The sequence below is a fragment of the Oncorhynchus gorbuscha genome, unplaced genomic scaffold (genome assembly GCF_021184085.1).
Source record: "Oncorhynchus gorbuscha isolate QuinsamMale2020 ecotype Even-year unplaced genomic scaffold, OgorEven_v1.0 Un_scaffold_1906, whole genome shotgun sequence".
In the NCBI taxonomy this organism is placed as follows: Eukaryota; Metazoa; Chordata; class Actinopteri; order Salmoniformes; family Salmonidae; genus Oncorhynchus; species Oncorhynchus gorbuscha.
In genome coordinates, this window is record NW_025746555.1 from 76,265 (window position 1) to 100,079 (window position 23,815).

The 23,815-nt window shown below is 42.0% G+C and overlaps 1 protein-coding gene across 3 annotated transcripts; it reads right to left on the bottom strand.

Moving 5' to 3' along the window:
* Positions 1-3,353: 3,353 nt before the first annotated feature.
* LOC124024519 (aftiphilin-like) lies at positions 3,354-23,496 on the bottom strand. 3 transcript variants are annotated; one of them, XM_046338439.1, is made up of 10 exons: positions 23,444-23,496; positions 14,491-14,960; positions 13,201-14,315; positions 12,117-12,442; positions 11,857-11,983; positions 11,206-11,262; positions 10,554-10,670; positions 8,386-8,455; positions 3,876-3,960; positions 3,354-3,690 (listed from the first exon to the last, which is right to left on the bottom strand). In XM_046338439.1, the coding sequence occupies exons 2-10, from the start codon at positions 14,927-14,929 to the stop codon at positions 3,540-3,542; spliced, it is 2,487 nt and encodes an 828-aa protein (XP_046194395.1). In that variant the 5' UTR covers positions 14,930-14,960; positions 23,444-23,496; the 3' UTR covers positions 3,354-3,539. The 3 variants fall into 3 exon arrangements, with proteins under 3 accessions (XP_046194395.1, XP_046194397.1, XP_046194394.1); XM_046338441.1 differs by lacking the exon at positions 23,444-23,496 and having other exon boundaries at positions 8,386-8,452; positions 14,491-15,361; XM_046338438.1 differs by lacking the exon at positions 23,444-23,496 and having other exon boundaries at positions 14,491-15,361.
* Positions 23,497-23,815: the final 319 nt, after the last annotated feature.

Consider the following 23,815-nt stretch of genomic DNA (forward strand, 5'->3'; position numbering starts at 1 on the left):
TTCATATCTTTAGAATGTCATCTTATTATTCAGCACCAGTGAACTACAGGTCACATTCATTTCATATCTTTAGAATGTCATCTTATTATTCAGCACCAGTGAACTACAGGTCACATTCATTTCATATCTTTAGAATGTGATCTTATTATTCAGCACCAGTGAACTACAGGTCACATTCATTTCATATCTATAGAATGTGATCTTATTATTCAGCACCAGTGAACTACAGGTCACATTCATTTCATATCTTTAGAATGTGATCTTATTATTCAGCACCAGTGAACTACAGGTCACATTCATTTCATATCTTTAGAATGTGATCTTATTATTCAGCACCAGTGAACTACAGGTCACATTCATTTCATATCTTTAGAATGTGATCTTATTATTCAGCACCAGTGAACTACAGGTCACATTCATTTCATATCTTTAGAATGTGATCTTATTATTCAGCACCAGTGAACTACAGGTCACATTCATTTCATATCTTTAGAATGTGATCTTATTATTCAGCACCAGTGAACAACAGGTCACATTCATTTCATATCTTTAGAATGTGATCTTATTATTCAGCACCAGTGAACTACAGGTCACATTCATTTCATATCTTTAGAATGTGATCTTATTATTCAGCACCAGTGAACTACAGGTCACATTCATTTCATGTCTTTAGAATGTGATCTTATTATTCAGCACCAGTGAACTACAGGTCACATTCATTTCATATCTTTAGAATGTGATCTTATTATTCAGCACCAGTGAACTACAGGTCACATTCATTTCATGTCTTTAGAATGTGATCTTATTATTCAGCACCAGTGAACTACAGGTCACATTAATTTCATGTCTTTAGAATGTGATCTTATTATTCAGCACCAGTGAACTACAGGTCACATTCATTTCATATCTTTAGAATGTGATCTTATTATTCAGCACCAGTGAACTACAGGTCACATTCATTTCATGTCTTTAGAATGTGATCTTATTATTCAGCACCAGTGAACTACAGGTCACATTCATTTCATATCTTTAGAATGTGATCTTATTATTCAGCACAAGTGAACTACAGGTCACATTCATTTCATGTCTTTAGAATGTGATCTTATTATTCAGCACCAGTGAACTACAGGTCACATTCATTTCATATCTTTAGAATGTGATCTTATTATTCAGCACCAGTGAACTACAGGTCACATTCATTTCATATCTTTAGAATGTGATCTTATTATTCAGCACCAGTGAACTACAGGTCACATTCATTTCATATCTTTAGAATGTGATCTTATTATTCAGCACCAGTGAACTACAGGTCACATTCATTTCATATCTTTAGAATGTGATCTTATTATTCAGCACCAGTGAACTACAGGTCACATTCATTTCATATCTTTAGAATGTGATCTTATTATTCAGCACCAGTGAACTACAGGTCACATTCATTTCATATCTTTAGAATGTGATCTTATTATTCAGCACCAGTGAACTACAGGTCACATTCATTTCATATCTTTAGAATGTGATCTTATTATTCAGCACCAGTGAACTACAGGTCACATTCATTTCATATCTTTAGAATGTGATCTTATTATTCAGCACCAGTGAACTACAGGTCACATTCATTTCATATCTTTAGAATGTACAAAGGCCTCCTTGAAGATGTAGACAGGCAGCCGGAACAAGTGTGAGAAACGGTCACAAACCCAAATATCAAACACACAAAATGGAAATAAGAAATCAAATAAATTCATATTGCTCCTGTGAGCATCACCATATGATCCTTAAAGGGGCAATCTGGGATTCAAACAACTAAATTCCCCCCCACCACTTTCTTTGGGTAAACAGCTGGGATGGAGAAATTAAACCACTCAAATTCAAAGATGAAGCAAGGATGGATGCAAGGACTGACCATCCATGAGATCAACATGATAGTTTAACCACATTCTGAAGCTTTACAGCGTTAGTTACCAATTACATTATTTACAAGAAATGTCGTGAAACAAGCTGATCATTTGGGTTCTGATTGGGAAAGACATTCAAACTAAACTCATGTTAAATTCTCTACCAATCAATGGATACATATCATTCATTTAAAGGTAAAAAAAATGGATGTACCAATAGTGGATTGTCCCTTTAATGGCAGATCATCTGAACACACAGGACTGTGTTTCCCCCGAGACACTAATCAGAAATAGTAGGGTTCTATTCATTAAGACTTGTGCTATTATATTATTTAACAGTAGTTAACCCCATGATGATAGGCTTTGTCCCAAATGGCACTCTATCCCCTATGTAGTGCACTACTTTTCACAACGGCCCATATGGCTCTGGACAATAATAGTGCACTATATAATAATAATAATAATAATAATAATAATAATATATGCCATTTAGCAGACGCTTTTATCCAAAGCGACTTACAGTCATGTGTGCATACATTCTACGTATGGGTGGTCCCGGGAATCGAACCCACTACCCTGGCGTTACAAGCGCCATGCTCTACCAACTGAGCTACAGAAGGACCACTAGGTCCCATATAGGGAATGGGGTGCCATTTAAGAGGAAATCACACTCTGGATCAACAACAAACATATATCATATAAATATTGTTATTTCCAAACTGTTATGAAAATATTAAATACAATATATTTCCTATGGATTTATGACGAATTCACATGAATAACTATACACACATTAAGAATAAATACATGAAGATAAAATGTCCATCTTGAAAAGAGAAACAGGAAATTGATCTAATTCCACTGGGGGAACGAGGCAGATGACTGGAGGTAAATGTGGATCAGTCTTAGACCTCAACCACTGTGTCACAACATAAATACATCAATACATTCAGAACAAAAGACTAACTACAGTGAGGGAAACAAGTATTTGATCCCTGCTAATTTTGTACGTTAAGCCCACTGACAAAGAAATTATCAGTCTATAATTTTAATGGTAGGTTTCTTTGAACAGTGAGAGACAGTAATAACAAAATGCATGTCAAAAATGTTATAAATTGATTTGCATTTTAATGAGGGAAATAAGTATTTGACACCCTCTAAATCAGAAAGATTTCTGGCTCCCAGGTGTCATTTATACAGGTAACAAACTGAGATTAGAAGCACACTCTTAATCCTCTTGGGGCTAGGGGGCAGAATTTTCACTTTTGGATAAATAGCATGCCCCATTTCAACTTCCATCTACTCATGCCAAGAATATAAGATTTGCATATTATTCGTAGATTTTGATAGAAAAACTCTGAAGTTTCTAAAACTGTTTGAATCATGAATGTGAGTATAACAGAACTTCTGTAGCAGGCAAAACCCAGAGGACTAACCGTTCAGATTTTTTTTTTTTTTTTTAGGTCTCTGTTCAGTGAGTTCTCGTTGGCAAACAATATTTCTCAGGAACTGGTTTTCAGGTCCTACCGCTTCCACTGGATGTCACCAGTCTTTGGAATTTGGTTGAGGTTATTCCTTTGTGCAATGAAGAAGTAGGCCAACTAGGAACTGGGTATGTGTATGTCCATGTGTATGTGTGCATCACTCTAGCAGTGTACCAGAGCCAGGGGCTGGTGTGAGGGTGATGGGGAACATTAGGACCTTAGCCTTCATGAAGGACAGGTCAGCCAGCCCACAGATCACCCTGGCTGCCTTCTCACTCAGCTGGTCCTCCTCATCCCTATGGGGTTTCCTGACACAAACACACACAACACATTAAGATGGAAAACACAGAGGTGACATTTGATTGCAGGTGAGTTTCCCCTCTTTCCATGCAAAGCTCTTTCAGACCTGGCAGAGCACGATATAAAACCAATCGATTATGCTTGATTAGCAATTATTGATCTCTACGTGTGTGTGTGTGTGTGTCAGTCTGACCTGGCGGAGGTGGTGGTGTTCTCCATAGTAGACATGAGATGGTTCAGGGTGTCAGCTGGACGGCTGCTTGTGTCACTGTCTAGCTCTGGATCCACCACATCACACACACACACACACACACACACACACACACACACACACACACACACACACACACACACACACACACACACACACACACACACACACACACACACACACACACACACACACACACACACACACACACACACACATTGCACCTGTGTTTAGAGTTCAAAACAAAAAGACCACCATGGCACTTCTGTCCTTGGTCCAAATAAAAGGTGTACAAACTACTAGCAAGTGGTGAAGAAACCATCAAGAATTTGGTCTTTCAACACAGTGGGTGGCAGTATGGAGCTGGAATAAGAATCTCCAGAACAGAGGAAAGCAGCATAGAGTTGGATAGAGGGCTCTTCCTTACATCTTTGCCATTCTGGATTCCGTGACAGCATGGGCAGCAATATTAAGGGCTCTCTCCATTTGACTTAAATGAGTTAATTGACAGTCGGTTAACAAACTGAAAGGGTTTGCATACTGCCTCCTGGAGTGTATTGTCTGAACAGGCATTAAGGCCAAGGTGGGTGATTTACAGCCACATCCAGGTATGGGACGTTTGCTCAGGAGTATAATTCATTGGCAGATCCTTCCTGCTGACCTGAATGGAATTCTGTGATCCTTACTTATCCTATAGAAATTCCCACCCAGTTGACTGCTTCCTTATGGTGAACGGTCTCAATGGCACTGCCGATGTTAAACCAGGATGTGTTACATCTATCCATGTCTATGGAGGAAAGTCGTCAGTGCAGTGATAGAACAGCCAGAGAAAACCAAGAGGCAGGACAGCTCAGATAGGTGTAATATATTAGAAAGAGGTTTATTCACGTATTTACAACAGTGTTTATTGCAACCACACTGAAAGAACATTAAAAACATCTCATTGGTTGGGGGGAATCTAAAAAGAAATATAAAAACATATTCAAGCTAAATCAAATTGTATTTTCTTTTGCAGAAATTGTGTTAATATAATCACAGTGATTGTAAAGATCAGTTTCAGTTTACTGAATATATATGTCCTCTTTATTTTACAAAGAAAATGAAAAGTAAAGATACAGAAGAATATAAGAAAACACAGAATAGCAGCTTAAACAGAAAACAGTAAGAGAATCCTGGCTTTCTCTATCCTGGCTTTCTCTATCCTGTCTTTCTCTAGTCTGGGTACTAGTAAGAGGATCCTGGCTTTCTCTAGCCTGGGTACTAGTAAGAGGATCCTGGCTTTCTCTAGCCTGGGTACTAGTAAGAGGATCCTGGTTTTCTCTAGCCTGGGTACTAGTAAGAGGATCCTGGCTTTCTCTAGCCTGGGTACTAGTAAGATGATCCTGGCTTTCTCTAGCCTGGGTACTAGTAAGAGGATCCTGGCTTTCTCTATCCTGGGTACTAGTAAGAGGATCCTGGCTTTCTCTAGTCTGGGTACTAGTAAGAGGATCCTGTATTTCTCTATCCTGGGTACTAGTAAGAGGATCCTGGCTTTCTCTATCCTGGGTACCAGTAAGAGGATCCTGGCTTTCTCTATCCTGGCTTTCTCTATCCTGGGTACTAGTAAGATGATCCTGGCTTTCTCTATCCTGGGTACTACCTGGGTACTAGTAAGAGGATCCTGGCTTTCTCTATCCTGGCTTTCTCTATCCTGGCTTTATCTATCCTGGCTACCAGTAAGAGGATCCTGGCTTTCTCTATCCTGGCTTTCTCTATCCTGGGTACTAGTAAGAGGATCCTGGCTTTCTCTATCCTGGGTACCAGTAAGAGGATCCTGGCTTTCTCTATCCTGGCTTTCTCTATCCTGGGTACTAGTAAGATGATCCTGGCTTTCTCTATCCTGGGTACTACCTGGGTACTAGTAAGAGGATCCTGGCTTTCTCTATCCTGGCTTTCTCTATCCTGGCTTTATCTATCCTGGCTACCAGTAAGAGGATCCTGGCTTTCTCTATCCTGGCTTTCTCTATCCTGGGTACAAGTAAGAGGATCCTGGCTTTCTCTATCCTGGCTTTCTCTATCCTGGGTACTAGTAAGAGGATCCTGGCTTTCTCTATCCTGGGTACTAGTAAGAGGATCCTGGCTTCCTCTATCCTGGGTACTAGTAAGAGGATCCTGGCTTTCTCTAGCCTGGGTACTAGTAAGAGGATCCTGGCTTTCTCTAGCCTGGGTACTAGTAAGAGGATCCTGGCTTCCTCTATCCTGGCTTTCTCTATCCTGGGTACAAGTAAGAGGATCCTGGCTTTCTCTATCCTGGCTTTCTCTATCCTGGGTACTAGTAAGAGGATCCTGGCTTTCTCTATCCTGGGTACTAGTAAGAGGATCCTGGCTTCCTCTATCCTGGGTACTAGTAAGAGGATCCTGGCTTTCTCTAGCCTGGGTACTAGTAAGAGGATCCTGGCTTTCTCTAGCCTGGGTACTAGTAAGAGGATCCTGGCGTCCTCTATCCTGGCTTTCTCTATCCTGGGTACAAGTAAGAGGATCCTGGCTTTCTCTATCCTGGCTTTCTCTATCCTGGGTACTAGTAAGAGGATCCTGGCTTTCTCTATCCTGGGTACTAGTAAGAGGATCCTGGCTTCCTCTATCCTGGGTACTAGTAAGAGGATCCTGGCTTTCTCTAGCCTGGGTACTAGTAAGAGGATCCTGGCTTTCTCTAGCCTGGGTACTAGTAAGATGATCCTGGCTTTCTCTATCCTGGGTACTACCTGGGTACTAGTAAGAGGATCCTGGCTTTCTCTATCCTGGCTTTCTCTATCCTGGCTTTATCTATCCTGGCTACCAGTAAGAGGATCCTGGCTTTCTCTATCCTGGCTTTCTCTATCCTGGGTACAAGTAAGAGGATCCTAGCTTTCTCTATCCTGGCTTTCTCTATCCTGGGTACTAGTAAGAGGATCCTGGCTTTCTCTATCCTGGGTACTAGTAAGAGGATCCTGGTTTCCTCTATCCTGGGTACTAGTAAGAGGATCCTGGCTTTCTCTAGCCTGGGTACTAGTAAGAGGATCCTGGCTTTCTCTAGCCTGGGTACTAGTAAGAGGATCCTGGCTTCCTCTATCCTGGCTTTCTCTATCCTGGGTACAAGTAAGAGGATCCTGGCTTTCTCTATCCTGGCTTTCTCTATCCTGGGTACTAGTAAGAGGATCCTGGCTTTCTCTATCCTGGGTACTAGTAAGAGGATCCTGGCTTCCTCTATCCTGGGTACTAGTAAGAGGATCCTGGCTTTCTCTAGCCTGGGTACTAGTAAGAGGATCCTGGCCTTCTCTAGCCTGGGTACTAGTAAGCGGATCCTGGCTTCCTCTATCCTGGCTTTCTCTATCCTGGGTACAAGTAAGAGAATCCTGGCTTTCTCTATCCTGGCTTTCTCTATCCTGGGTACTAGTAAGAGGATCCTGGCTTTCTCTATCCTGGGTACTAGTAAGAGGATCCTGGCTTCCTCTATCCTGGGTACTAGTAAGAGGATCCTGGCTTTCTCTAGCCTGGGTACTAGTAAGAGGATCCTGGCTTTCTCTAGCCTGGGTACTAGTAAGAGGATCCTGGCTTCCTCTATCCTGGGTACCAGTAAGAGGATCCTGGCTTTCTCTAGCCTGGATACTAGTAAGAGGATCCTGGCTTCCTCTATCCTGGGTACTAGTAAGAGGATCCTGGCTTTCTCTAGTCTGGGTACTCGTAAGAGGATCTTGGCTTTCTCTATCCTGGGTACTAGTAAGAGGATCCTGGCTTTCTCTAGTCTGGATACCAGTCTGTTTGTGCTAACATGCCACTTCATGTCATGCCAAACATAATTTTTGGCATATGACAAAGTACAAGGAGTGGAATGTCAGTACAGAACAGGTCTGGATTTCAGGCTTTTTCACATGAGCTTATTTCTACTACAACCAAAATGCAGCTACTGGGGGGGATTCCCTTTAGGCTATGGCCACACATTCATCTATATGGCTTGACTTGTCTTTGCCCCATTCCCTCCACTAATACTGAAAGATCTCTCGCCAAGTGCAATAAGAAACAGTGTTTGGATCAATGATGAAGGGTAACAACATGTGAGAAACCTCATCACCATCACTCTATACAGGGCAGACGAGGTAGCCGGTTAAGTTAGACGTATAGAGAGAGAGAGTCTTGGGATTCCACAGTACAAGATACAATTAAAGGGACAGTAGGTCATGAAAATGAGTAGTACCATCTAGAGGGAGACATCAATGTGAAGAGAGGAGCAGAGGAGAGATGGAGAGGGGGGGGGGAGTGATAGTCCCTATGTTCCAAAGTCCACACTTGCATACCACTTAGTTAGAATGCATGTCCAACACATTGCTTCATTATAAATGGTAGTCTAGTATGCTGGTGTGGACATTGGAACCAAAGAGAATAACAGGAGTCAGGTAGCAGCAGAGTCGGAGGGGAGAGTGTGTTCAGCAGCCTCATCTCTGGCCCTGTCGGTAGGGGGCTCAGTGGGAGGACGTACCATCCTGACGGTTGATGCCAAGGCCACTGCTGCTCCAGTCAAACTGGGACCAAGGCTGGGGGGCCCCCTGCTGGCGGAAGGAACAAACTGTAGTGAGGCTCAGCAGTGTGCCCTCTATTCAACACAGTCTCTTAAAGGCCCATACTCACAAAAACACATCAGACAAATGAGTGCTGATCTAGAATCAGGTCCCCCTGGTTCTTGTTATCTTATTGATTATGAGTTAAAAGACTGATCCTAGATCAGCACTCCTACTCCAAGACACTTTGTGAATATGGCCAGGTCTTCGTGATGGATAGAGGACAGCACAGAGGAATTGGGAGCTAGTTAGTCTAGGGTCAGATATTGTCATTATCCTCCTAATGCTAAGGTTAGGATCCGCAGTAAGGATATCTGATCATAGGTCAGAGTTTTGGGTTAACTTCATTATCAAGGGAGTGTAAAATACAGTGCCCAATGTTGCCCTGTTTGTGTTGAGTATACTACTGTGTCAGACACAGGATGTCTGGAAACATTACCAACTGTCACATCCTAGCCACAGACTGTTTGGAAACATTACCAACTGTCACATCCTAGTCAGAGTGTCTGGAAACATTACCAACTGTCACATCCTAGTCAGAGTGTCTGGAAACGTTACCAACTGTCACATCCTAGCCACAGACAGTCTGGAAACATTACCAACTGTCACATCCTAGTCAGAGTGTCTGGAAACGTTACCAACTGTCACATCCTAGCCACAGACTGTCTGGAAACATGACCAACTGTCACATCCTAGCCACAGACTGTTTGGAAACATGACCAACTGTCACATCATTGCCACAGACTGTCTGGAAACATGACCAACTGTCACATCCTAGTCACTGTCTGGAAACGTCACCAACTGTCACATCCTAGCCACAGACTGTCTGGAAACATGACCAACTGTCACATCCTAGCCACAGACTGTCTGGAAACATGACCAACTGTCACATCCTAGCCACAGACTGTCTGGAAACATTGCCAACTGTCACATCCTAGCCACAGACTGTCTGGAAACAATACCAACTGTCACATCCTAGTCAGAGTGTCTGGAAACATTACCAACTGTGACATCCTCACCACAGACTGTCTGGAAACGTTACCAACTGTCACAGTCTAGCCACAGACTGTCTGGAGACGTTACCAACTGTCACAGTCTAGCCACAGACTGTCTGGAGACGTTACCAACTGTCACATCCTAGCAACAGACTGTCTGGAAACATTACCAACTGTCACATCCTAGCCACAGACTGTCTGGAAACGTTACCAACTGTCACATCCTAGTCAGACTGTCTGGAAATGTTACCAACTGTCACATCCTAGCCACAGGCTGTCTGGAAACGTTACCAACTGTCACATCCTAGTCAGACTGTCTGGAAACGTTACCAACTGTCACATCCTAGCCACAGACTGTCTGGAAACATTACCAACTGTCACATCCTAGCCACAGACTGTCTGGAAACATTACCAACTGTCACATCCTAGCCACAGGCTGTCTGGAAACATTACCAACTGTCACATCCTAGCCACAGGCTGTCTGGAAACGTTACCAACTGTCACATCCTAGCCAGACTGTCTGGAAACATTACCAACTGTCACATCCTAGCCACAGACTGTCTAGAAACATTACCAACTGTCACATCCTTGCCACAGACTGTCTGGAAACGTTACCCACTGTCACATCCTAGCCACAGGCTGTTTGGAAACGTTACCAACTGTCACATCCTAGCCACAGACTGTCTGGAGACATTACCAACTGTCACATCCTAGCAACAGACTGTCTGGAAACATTACCAACTGTCACATCCTAGCCACAGACTGTCTGGAAACGTTACCAACTGTCACATCCTAGCCACAGGCTGTCTGGAAACATTACCAACTGTCACATCCTTGCCATAGACTGTCCTCAATGAGCTTTGAGAAAGGGGTTCAGGATTGAGGAAACAAAGACGGAGGAGTGTTTAACAGCTGGTAACATGTTCACACACAGCCGTGCTGTGCCTGTTGCTCTGGAGTGAAGTTTCCCCTAAGTACAGATCTAGGATCTGCTTCACCTCCCGCAATTCTAACTGTAACCATTTGGAGGGAAAATGCTAAACTGACCACATATCAGCATCTAGGACAACTTCTCCCTACACCTGTTTCTGTACCTGTATTGACGAGGTGGTGGTGGTTTCCTGTGACCCAGGAAGTGCTTGTGCTGTGGCAGCAGTCTTCTCCGCAGTTGAAGCTGGTCTCAGTGGCTCTTTGGTGGGCTCTAACATTCCCTGAGAGAGAAAGAGGGGAGAGGGTGAAAGAGAGAGAGGAGAGATAACGGGGGAAAGAGAGAGAGGAGAGAGGGGGGATAACGGGGGAAAGAGAGAGAGGAGAGAGGAGATAATGGGAGAAAGAGAGAGAGGAGAGAGGAGAGATAACAGGAGAAAGAGAGAGGAGAGGGGGGGATAACGGGAGAAAGCAAAATGGCCGACTGCCAAGTCATCATCTCATTGCTTTACACCTACCCAGTAGTTTTAGATCTGTGAACATTAAGGGGCTATCAGCATACAAGTCTAAGGGAAGGTAGCCTGGTCCCAGATCTGTTGGTGCTATCATGTCAACTCCTGGTCATGTTTGGCATGACAAGGAGTGGCATAATGGAACAAACTGACTGGTACACATGCTTAGGGGGAGGATCTAGGGACAGAAATGGAACTAGGTCTACCATGGACTGTGTCCATATGGGCCCTGGTCTAAAGTAGTGCACTGTATAGGGAACAGGGAGCCATTTGGGACACAGTACAGTATCTGCATCAGTCCACTCACCAGGCTGGCTGCAAACACAGGAACTATGACAGGCTGCTTTCTCTGACCAGTGAACAACTGTGGAGGAGAGACAGAATCAGAAATCACCAAGTAACTGTACATGTAGCAGGAATTCAAGCTGTTGAAACGGTGCTGCTTTTACACCAATAAACAGAATATACAGACAGAATAACATTATATTATAGATGAAGAATTGACACATAATCCACATACAGTAAGTACACTATAGATACAGCAACAACAGAACACTTCTACATAGTAAAGGGGATATACAGACATATTTACAGTAGATGATGTACAATATGGAATTATGGGGAGGGAGGAGAGAGGGAGGGGCTTACGGACAGACAGACAGACAGACAGACAGACAGACAGACAGACAGACAGACAGACAGACAGACAGACAGACAGACAGACAGACAGACAGACAGACAGACAGACAGACAGACAGACAGACAGACAGACAGACAGACAGACAGACAGACAGACAGACAGACAGACAGACAGACAGACAGACAGACAGACAGACAGACAGACAGACAGACAGACAGACAGACAGACAGACAGACAGACACATTACTTACTACATCATTGATGGAACCATTCACATAACTACAGAGTGTGGCTTTAAACTGAAAAAGAGACAGTTACCATGTTTCTGGTGTCCATCCCCAGACAGCGGAGCAGGGCCCTGTTGCTATGGGAACCGCCCCACTGGAATCCCAGGCCCACAGCATCGTGGAGGTCCTGAGGCTGCCGCCACGCGCCCCTAGGAACCCTGGGTAAAGCAAACAAGGAGGCGGTCACATACAGCAGAGTAGTGCTTTGGCCAGCCTCCAATGCTATCTGCTGTTATTCCACTGAACCATCATTGTTATAATCATCATCATCATCACTAGAGGTTCTCTCACCAGTGTGTAGTGTGGTTGAGCCCCTTCGTCTCCTCTTTCTCAGGCTGTGTGTCTAGAGTCTCTAGCAGAGCCCTGAGGCTGAGCACATTCAACACCTCATCCCCACTGTCCTCCACCTCCTCCTCCACCCCCGTCTCCTCCTCCTCCACGGCAGTCTCCTCCTCCTCCACGGCAGTCTCCTCCTCCTCCACGGCAGTCTCCTCCTCCTCCACGGCAGTCTCCTCCCCCTCCACGTCAGTCTCCTCCCTCTCCTGATCCAGTTCTGGGACTGCCACTGCAGGGAAGCTGGTCTGTAGGACTCTCTGTAGCCGGATAGACAGGGAGTCCTGAATGGGAGAGACATGGCTTGTTTGAGATCTAGTACAGTGCAGTCTACTACATTGTAATCAAACACAATTAATTGGAAAGATTTTTAAACTAACTATGTCCATCTACCTGATTTTGAAGCAAACTGAAGTCTGCTGGAATAAGACATTTCCTGCCAAACTCATTTAGGTGTGAGCTACCTCTAGGGGCTACCTCTAGGGGCTACCTCTAGGGGCTACCTCTAGGGGCTACCTCTAGGGGCTACCTCTAGGGGCTACCTCTAGGGGCTACCTCTAGGAGCTACCTCTAGGAGCTACCTCTAGGAGCTACCTCTAGGAGCTACCTCTAGGAGCTACCTCTAGGAGCTACCTCTAGGAGCTACCTCTAGGAGCTACCTCTAGGAACTACCTCTAGGAACTACCTTTAGGCGAACTGCAGTGACAATCTATTGATACAATAATAAAAACCATCTGGGCAGAATTATTCTTATTCTTGAGTCAAAGGTTATGACAAACATACTACAAATGTCAGAGTGGATTTCTACCAGACGTGGGACAACTAAGTACTGTTGGATGCCTCGTTATCCAGACTCCTGGAGAATCCTGTTTGGAGTCCCAACTCTCTATCACTTTACATTAGAGCATGCGGCGGCTGACCATTCATCTCACCGGTATAAATTGTGTGTCGGCCGTGTTGGGAAAATGTGAGGTGTTGGAGCTGGGACTGCCTCTCCGGCGTTACACAATATAAATCCACTCTAATAACTCAGACCACTCACCTGCAGACTGTCCCTTCGTACAGCAGCACCTCCCTGACATCTCTCTCCCCACTTCTTCTCCTCTGCCTCTTCTGTCCGCCTGGCTCTATCCTCCTCTCCAAACTCTGCCCAGGTCTCCCCCTCCGACAGACCTCTCTGGTCCCCATACGCCCCCCAGCCCTCCTCCCTCTCACCCTGCCCCTCCAGGGGAGCAGAGTGGAAGTCTGCAAAGCTGTCGCTGAGGGGAAGGTCTCCATGTCCAACCTCCTCCCCACATGCCTGGGTCGGACCTGGGTCCTCAGAATAGTCCTGTTCAAAGTCAACAAAGCCCTCCTGTGTCCTGGACTCCGATTGGTTGAAGTCAGCAAAGTCCTCCTGGCTAGGGAAGGATCCAGCATCCCTGAAGATTCCAAAGTCCTCTTCTTCATCTTCCTCCTCCACCATCTTTGTCTCGGTCTCCTCCCTGAGGTCACTCCGCTGCGCCTCCTCTTTCTCCTTCTCCTCCTCCCCTATTGACGAGGGAGTGAAGACCGTCTCGCCAAAGTTCCCAAACTCCTCCAAAGCGTCTGACGACACAGCCTCACCAGAGGAGGCAAACTCCTCACTCACTGACCCACTGACTGTGGTGGGGAGAGGAGAGACACTGTCCTCTGTTTCGCTCTCCTTATCTTCCTCCTCCTCCACCCTCCTCCCTCCCAGTTCTGGGTCCTGTGTAAGCATGCTATCCCTGTTGATGCTGGGTGCCCTCTCTCCAGGCTCCCCCAGCCCCTCACCCCTAGCACAGAGCACCTCTATGGGGGCTAAGAGGCCAGAGTCCTGAGGGTGGCCCCTTAGCTCACAGTGTTGCTGGACTCCAGTGCAGTCCCTGTCCTCTTGCTGTGCTAAACATTGAGAGTCAGGCCCGCCAGGCTCTATTCTGGCCCGCTGCTCCATGTCCTTCTGGACCGAGTGTGCATTGCAGAAACCGTTGGTTAGGTTTGTCTCCTCCATCCTGCCGTCCTTCCTGTGCTCCGTACTGTGAGTGTGAGTGAAGCCGCAGCACCAGGGTTCCAGCTCCATCTCTGGCTCGGCGAACGCAGAGAAGTCTGCAAACCCCTGCTCCTGGCTGGGGGAGCCCAGGCCAGCTGGTACAAGACCTGTGGTGAATTAATTCATACATTTTACTGGAACGTATTTCAAATACATATAGAGATGCCTCAGCCATTTGAGTACAACAGTAAATATTCAAAATGATTGAGGATTAAAAACACAATACAACAAAAACAACCTCACAAACAACTCCATGACAGCCCTCAGGACTAAAGTTGTTACCTGCAGACATGGTCCCCTGGTGATTCCGCTTGACAAACCCATTGGTGAGAGGGAGGTCAGGGAGGTCGCAATGACAGGGCTGCCCTTTGACCTCCAACCCCGGCCGAACCCTGCCGACCTCTGAGGTCCCAGTATTAGCGGACTGTGATTGGTCCACCACCGGCGCCCATGGCTTCTTCAGGTCGTCTGCTGCTCGGAACTGTTTCGAGATTCCGTTGCTATGGGTAGTTCCGGAGAAAGAGGAGGAGTTACTAACACTAAAGCTCACAGCTGATGGGGTCGGGGAGGCGGGGTCTGTTGTGGAGGGGCACGGCTGGTTGGATGACATTGCCACACCCCCAGAGAAATCCCCAAACTCGTCATCGTCCTCCTCTCCCCCTGATTCGTCGTCCAGCGGAGGGGGGGAGGAGGAGTATATGTGCATCACTTCCTGTTCCATGGGAGAGCTCTCCTGGCTGAAGGCCTCAGATCTGTAGGGAGAACACACAGACAGGTTGAGGACAGAACGGCCTACTAGAAGACAGGTTGAGTACAGAACGGCCTACTAGAAGACAGGTTGAGTACAGAACGGCCTACTAGAAGACAGGTTGAGTACAGAACGGCCTACTAGAAGACAGGTTGAGTACAGAACGGCCTACTAGAAGACAGGTTGAGTACAGAACGGCCTACTAGAAGACAGGTTGAGTACAGAACGGCCTACTAGAAGACAGGTTGAGTACAGAACGGCCTACTAGAAGACAGCCTGAATGTTCAATCAATCAAATAAATGTGGTGGTGGAAGAAAAATAAAACTAAGGCCTTGTTCTACATAGCCATATGTCATTATTAACAGACAGTAGGTCTTGTTCTACATAGCCATATGTCATTATTAACAGTAGGTCTTGTTCTACATAGCCATATGTCATTATTAACAGTAGGTCTTGTTCTACATAGCCATATGTCATTATTAACAGACAGTAGGTCTTGTTCTACATAGCCATATGTCATTATTAACAGTAGGTCTTGTTCTACATAGCCATATGTCATTATTAACAGACAGTAGGTCTTGTTCTACATAGCCATATGTCATTATTAACAGACAGTAGGTCTCGTTCTACATAGCCATATGTCATTATTAACAGTAGGTCTTGTTCTACATAGCCATATGTCATTATTAACAGACAGTAGGTCTTGTTCTACATAGCCATATGTCATTATTAACAGTAGGTCTTGTTCTACATAGCCATATGTCATTATTAACAGTAGGCCTTGTTCTACATAGCCATATGTCATTATTAACAGTAGGTCTTGTTCTACATAGCCATATGTCATTATTAACAGTAGGTCTTGTTCTACATAGCCATATGTCATTATTAACAGACAGTAGGTCTTGTTCTACATAGCCATATGTCATTATTAACAGTAGGTCTTGTTCTACATAGCCATATGTCATTATTAACAGTAGGCCTTGTTCTACATAGCCATATGTCATTATTAACAGTAGGTCTTGTTCTACATAGCCAAATGACATTATTAACAGTAGGCCTTGTTCTACATAGCCATATGTCATTATTAACAGTAGGTCTTGTTCTACATAGCCATATGTCATTATTAACAGTAGGCCTTGTTCTACATAGCCATATGTCATTATTAACAGACAGTAGGTCTTGTTCTACATAGCCATATGACATTATTAACAGTAGGCATTGTTCTACATAGTCATATGTCATTATTAACAGTAGGCCTTGTTCTACATAGCCATATGACATTATTAACAGTAGGCCTTGTTCTACATAGCCATATGACATTATTAACAGTAGGTCTTGTTCTACATAGCCATATGTCATTATTAACAGTAGGCCTTGTTCTACATAGCCATATGACATTATTAACAGTAGGCCTTGTTCTACATAGCCATATGACATTATTAACAGTAGGCCTTGTTCTACATAGTCATATGTCATTATTAACAGTAGGCCTTGTTCTACATAGTCATATGTCATTATTAACAGTAGGTCTTGTTCTACATAGTCATATGTCATTATTAACAGTAGGCCTTGTTCTACATAGTCATATGTCATTATTAACAGTAGGTCTTGTTCTACATAGTCATATGTCATTATTAACAGTAGGCCTTGTTCTACATAGTCATATGTCATTATTAACAGTAGGTCTTGTTCTACATAGTCATATGTCATTATTAACAGTAGGCCTTGTTCTACATAGCCATATGTCATTATTAACAGAAGGTCTTGTTCTACATAGCCATATGTCATTATTAACAGTAGGCCTTGTTCTACATAGCCATATGTCATTATTAACAGTAGGCCTTGTTCTACATAGCCATATGTCATTATTAACAGTAGGTCTTGTTCTACATAGCCATGTCATTATTAACAGTAGGCCTTGTTCTACATAGCCATATGTCATTATTAACAGACAGTAGGCCTTGTTCTACATAGCCATATGTCATTATTAACAGACAGTAGGCCTTGTTCTACATAGCCATATGTCATTATTAACAGTAGGCCTTGTTCTACATAGCCATATGACATTATTAACAGTAGGCCTTGTTCTACATAGCCATAGGACATTATTAACAGTAGGCCTTGTTCTACATAGCCATATGACATTATTAACAGTAGGCCTTGTTCTACATAGCCATATGTCATTATTAACAGTAGGCCTTGTTCTACATAGCCATATGACATTATTAACAGTAGGTCTTGTTCTACATAGCCATATGACATTATTAACAGTAGGCCTTGTTCTACATAGCCATATGACATTATTAACAGTAGGCCTTGTTCTACATAGCCATATGACATTATTAACAGTAGGCCTTGTTCTACATAGCCATATGACATTATTAACAGTAGGCCTTGTTCTACATAGCCATATGACATTATTAACAGTAGGCCTTGTTCTACATAGCCATATGACATTATTAACAGTAGGCCTTGTTCTACATAGCCATATGACATTATTAACAGCAGGCCTTGTTCTACATAGCCATATGACATTATTAACAGCAGGCCTTGTTCTACATAGCCATATGACATTATTAACAGCAGGCCTTGTTCTACATAGCCATATGTCATTATTAACAGACAGTAGGCCTTGTTCTACATAGCTATATGTCATTATTAACAGACAGTAGGCCTTGTTCTACATAGCCATATGACATTATTAACAGTAGGCCTTGTTCTACATAGCCATATGACATTATTAACAGACAGTAGGCCTTGTTCTACATAGCCATATGTCATTATTAACAGACAGTAGGCCTTGTTCTACATAGCCATATGACATTATTAACAGTAGGCCTTGTTCTACATAGCCATATGTCATTATTAACAGTAGGCCTTGTTCTACATAGCCATATGACATTATTAACAGTAGGTCTTGTTCTACATAGCCATATGACATTATTAACAGTAGGCCTTGTTCTACATAGCCATATGACATTATTAACAGTAGGCCTTGTTCTACATAGCCATATGACATTATTAACAGTAGGCCTTGTTCTACATAGCCATATGACATTATTAACAGTAGGCCTTGTTCTACATAGCCATATGACATTATTAACAGTAGGCCTTGTTCTACATAGCCATATGACATTATTAACAGTAGGCCTTGTTCTACATAGCCATATGACATTATTAACAGTAGGCCTTGTTCTACATAGCCATATGTCATTATTAACAGACAGTAGGCCTTGTTCTACATAGCTATATGTCATTATTAACAGACAGTAGGCCTTGTTCTACATAGCCATATGACATTATTAACAGTAGGCCTTGTTCTACATAGTCATATGACATTATTAACAGTAGGCCTTGTTCTACATAGCCATCTGTCATTATTAACAGACAGTAGGCCTTGTTCTACATAGTCATATGTCATTATTAACAGTAGGCCTTGTTCTACATAGCCATATGTCATTATTAATAGACAGTAGGCCTTGTTCTACATAGCCATATGTCATTATTAACAGTAGGTCTTGTTCTACATAGCCATATGTCATTATTGACAGACAGTAGGTCTTGTTCTACATAGCCATATGTCATTATTAACAGACAGTAGGCCTTGTTCTACATAGCCATATGTCATTATTAACAGACAGTAGGTCTTGTTCTACATAGTCATATGTCATTATTAACAGACAGTAGGCCTTGTTCTACATAGCCATATGTCATTATTAACAGTAGGTCTTGTTCTACATAGCCATATGACATTATTAACAGTAGGCCTTGTTCTACATAGCCATATGACATTATTAACAGCAGGCCTTGTTCTACATAGCCATATGACATTATTAACAGCAGACCTTGTTCTACATAGCCATATGACATTATTAACAGCAGGCCTTGTTCTACATAGCCATATGTCATTATTAACAGACAGTAGGCCTTGTTCTACATAGCTATATGTCATTATTAACAGACAGTAGGCCTTGTTCTACATAGCCATATGACATTATTAACAGTAGGCCTTGTTCTACATAGCCATATGACATTATTAACAGACAGTAGGCCTTGTTCTACATAGCCATATGTCATTATTAACAGACAGTAGGCCTTGTTCTACATAGCCATATGGCATTATTAACAGTAGGCCTTGTTCTACATAGCCATATGTCATTATTAACAGTAGGCCTTGTTCTACATAGCCATATGACATTATTAACAGTAGGTCTTGTTCTACATAGCCATATGTCATTATTAACAGTAGGCCTTGTTCTACATAGCCATATGACATTATTAACAGTAGGCCTTGTTCTACATAGCCATATGACATTATTAACAGTAGGCCTTGTTCTACATAGCCATATGACATTATTAACAGTAGGCCTTGTTCTACATAGCCATATGACATTATTAACAGTAGGCCTTGTTCTACATAGCCATATGACATTATTAACAGTAGGCCTTGTTCTACATAGCCATATGACATTATTAAAAGTAGGCCTTGTTCTACATAGCCATATGACATTATTAACAGTAGGCCTTGTTCTACATAGCCATATGACATTATTAACAGTAGGCCTTGTTCTACATAGCCATATGTCATTATTAACAGACAGTAGGCCTTGTTCTACATAGCTATATGTCATTATTAACAGACAGTAGGCCTTGTTCTACATAGCCATATGACATTAACAGTAGGCCTTGTTCTACATAGTCATATGACATTATTAACAGTAGGCCTTGTTCTACATAGCCATCTGTCATTATTAACAGACAGTAGGCCTTGTTCTACATAGTCATATGTCATTATTAACAGTAGGCCTTGTTCTACATAGCCATATGTCATTATTAACAGACAGTAGGCCTTGTTCTACATAGCCATATGTCATTATTAACAGTAGGTCTTGTTCTACATAGCCATATGTCATTATTAACAGACAGTAGGTCTTGTTCTACATAGCCATATGTCATTATTAACAGACAGTAGGCCTTGTTCTACATAGCCATATGTCATTATTAACAGACAGTAGGTCTTGTTCTACATAGTCATATGTCATTATTAACAGACAGTAGGCCTTGTTCTACATAGCCATATGTCATTATTAACAGTAGGTCTTGTTCTACATAGTCATATGTCATTATTAACAGTAGGCCTTGTTCTACATAGCCATATGTCATTATTAACAGTAGGTCTTGTTCTACATAGCCATATGTCATTATTAACAGACAGTAGGTCTTGTTCTACATAGCCATATGTCATTATTAACAGACAGTAGGTCTTGTTCTACATAGTCATATGTCATTATTAACAGTAGGCCTTGTTCTACATAGTCATTATTAACAGACAGTAGGCCTTGTTCTACATAGTCATATGACATTATTAACAGACAGTAGGCCTTGTTCTACATAGCCATATGACATTATTAACAGACAGTAGGTCTTGTTCTACATAGCCATATGTCATTATTAACAGTAGGTCTTGTTCTACATAGTCATATGTCATTATTAACAGTAGGCATGGTTATACATAGCCATATGTCATTATTAACAGTAGGCCTTGTTCTACATAGCCATATGTCATTATTAACAGACAGTAGGCCTTGTTCTACATAGTCATTATTAACAGACAGTAGGCCTTGTTCTACATAGCCATATGTCATTATTAACAGACAGTAGGCCTTGTTCTACATAGCCATATGTCATTATTAACAGTAGGTCTTGTTCTACATAGCCATATGTCATTATTAACAGTAGGCCTTGTTCTACATAGCCATATGTCATTATTAACAGACAGTAGGTCTTGTTCTACATAGCCATATGTCATTATTAACAGACAGTAGGCCTTGTTCTACATAGCCATATGTCATTATTAACAGACAGTAGGTCTTGTTCTACATAGTCATATGTCATTATTAACAGACAGTAGGCCTTGTTCTACATAGCCATATGTCATTATTAACAGTAGGTCTTGTTCTACATAGTCATATGTCATTATTAACAGTAGGCCTTGTTCTACATAGCCATATGTCATTATTAACAGTAGGTCTTGTTCTACATAGCCATATGTCATTATTAACAGACAGTAGGTCTTGTTCTACATAGTCATATGTCATTATTAACAGTAGGCCTTGTTCTACATAGTCATTATTAACAGACAGTAGGCCTTGTTCTACATAGTCATATGACATTATTAACAGACAGTAGGTCTTGTTCTACATAGCCATATGTCATTATTAACAGTAGGTCTTGTTCTACATAGTCATATGTCATTATTAACAGTAGGCATGGTTATACATAGCCATATGTCATTATTAACAGTAGGCCTTGTTCTACATAGCCATATGTCATTATTAACAGACAGTAGGCCTTGTTCTACATAGTCATTATTAACAGACAGTAGGCCTTGTTCTACATAGCCATATGTCATTATTAACAGTAGGCCTTGTTCTACATAGCCATATGTCATTATTAACAGACAGTAGGCCTTGTTCTACATAGCCATATGTCATTATTAACAGACAGTAGGCCTTGTTCTACATAGCCATATGACATTATTAACAGTAGGCCTTGTTCTATATAGCCATATGTCATTATTAACAGACAGTAGGCCTTGTTCTACATAGCCATATGTCATTATTAACAGACAGTAGGCCTTGTTCTACATAGCCATATGTCATTATTAACAGACAGTAGGCCTTGTTCTACATAGTCATTATTAACAGACAGTAGGCCTTGTTCTACATAGCCATATGTCATTATTAACAGACAGTAGGCCTTGTTCTACATAGCTATATGTCATTATTAACAGACAGTAGGCCTTGTTCTACATAGCCATATGTCATTATTAACAGACAGTAGGCCTTGTTCTACATAGCCATATGTCATTATTAACAGACAGTAGGCCTTGTTCTACATAGTCATATGTCATTATTAACAGACAGTAGGTCTTGTTCTACATAGTCATATGTCATTATTAACAGACAGTAGGCCTTGTTCTACATAGCCATATGTCATTATTAACAGACAGTAGGCCTTGTTCTACATAGTCATTATTAACAGACAGTAGGCCTTGTTCTACATAGCCATATGTCATTATTAACAGACAGTAGGCCTTGTTCTACATAGCTATATGTCATTATTAACAGACAGTAGGCCTTGTTCTACATAGCCATATGTCATTATTAACAGACAGTAGGCCTTGTTCTACATAGCCATATGTCATTATTAACAGACAGTAGGCCTTGTTCTACATAGTCATATGTCATTATTAACAGACAGTAGGTCTTGTTCTACATAGTCATATGTCATTATTAACAGACAGTAGGCCTTGTTCTACATAATAATGACATATGGCTAACAGACAGTAGGTCTTGTTCTACATAGCCATATGTCATTATTAACAGTAGGCCTTGTTCTACATAGCCATATGACATTATTAACAGACAGTAGGTCTTGTTCTACATAGTCATATGTCATTATTAACAGACAGTAGGCCTAAATGCTCTTCCTATTGTAAGTTAGCAGTAACAAATAAAGCAAAGTTTGGATAAACAGAGTGACCATTTTACTCACATTTGCACCTAAATATTTAGCTGTCTGACCTGGAATTCTATCCTAGGAGCACCAGTGTACCAAGACATTTTTGGAATTCTAGCTTTAATATATTTCATTGTGCTTCAAAATGTATTTGTGTGCGCCTACATTTTTCAACTCGGCACAAATGTGCTCCTTGTAATAAAAGAAAGGTCAGCGTAGAGCCCTGCTAAATGAACATGAGGAGAAGGTCTCCTGTGGAGGAAAAAACTATAAGAAGATTTTTTTTTAAAGAGAACCTTTCAAACTTGTTTGAAAAGTGTTGGGGGAAAAAACACTTTGGCTACTCAGACATCAACTGTAATCATGTCACCCAAGTGTATGATTGAGCCCCAAATGACACCGTACTCCCTATATATAGTTAAATCTATTTTAATTTGTCACATGCTCCAAATACAACCGGTGAAATGCTTACCTACAAGCCCTTAACCAACAATGCAGTTTTTAAAAAAGAAGTAAAAAATTGATAAGTAAAAAATAAAAGTAACAAATAATTAAATAACAGCAGTAAATTAGCAATAGCGAGGCTATATACAGGGGGTACCGAGTAGAGGTCGACAGGCCGATTAATTAGGGCCGATTTCAAGTTTTCATAACAATCAGAAATCAGAATTCAGAAATGGCTGGCAAGATAGCGGGCGCTAATAGCGTTTCAAACTTCACTCGCTCTGAGCCTTGGGGTGGTTGTTTCCCTTGCTCTGCATGGGTAACGCTGCTTCGATGTGGTGGCTGTTGTCGTTGTGTTGCTGGTTCAAGCCCAGGCAGGAGCGAGGAGAGGGACGGAAGCTATACTGTTACACTGGCAATACTAAAGTGCCTATAAGAACATCCAATAGTCAAAGGTTAATGAAATACAAATGGTATAGAGGGAAATAGTCCTATAATAACTACAACCTAAAACTTCTTACCTGGGAAAATTGAAGACTCATGTTAAAAGGAAGTTAAAATAAGTGTTCATTCAGTATTGTTGTAATTGTCATTATTACAAATAAATAAATAAATAAAAATCGGCAGAATAATCGGTATCGGCTTTTATGGTCCTCCAATAATCGATATCGGCGTTGAAAAATCATAATCGGTCGACCTCTTATGTGGACCGTGGTCAAAAGTAGTGCAGTAGATTGGTGAATAGGATGTCATTTTTAATGCAGCCTGTGTGTCATTGACTTCCCCATACGTGACTTTGTGTTCTCACTAAACAGGAACTGCAAACACAAATATGTTTGGCACGCAAAACAGCAGCAGCGAGATTTGGTTGTTAACTCTTGAGTTTGGACTAT

What these genes read in the sequence shown, in the direction of transcription:
- LOC124024519 (XM_046338439.1), bottom strand. Translation starts at nt 14,929, where the DNA reads ATGGAACAGGAAGTGATGCACATATACTCCTCCTCCCCCCCTCCGCTG. An exon ending in CCACCACCTCGTCAATACAG is followed by an intron (nt 8,456 to 10,553) that starts GTACAGAAACAG and finishes TCCTTCCGCCAG; the next exon opens with CAGGGGGCCCCCCAGCCTTG. An exon ending in AACACCACCACCTCCGCCAG is followed by an intron (nt 3,691 to 3,875) that starts GTCAGACTGACA and finishes TGTTTGTGTCAG; the next exon opens with GAAACCCCATAGGGATGAGG.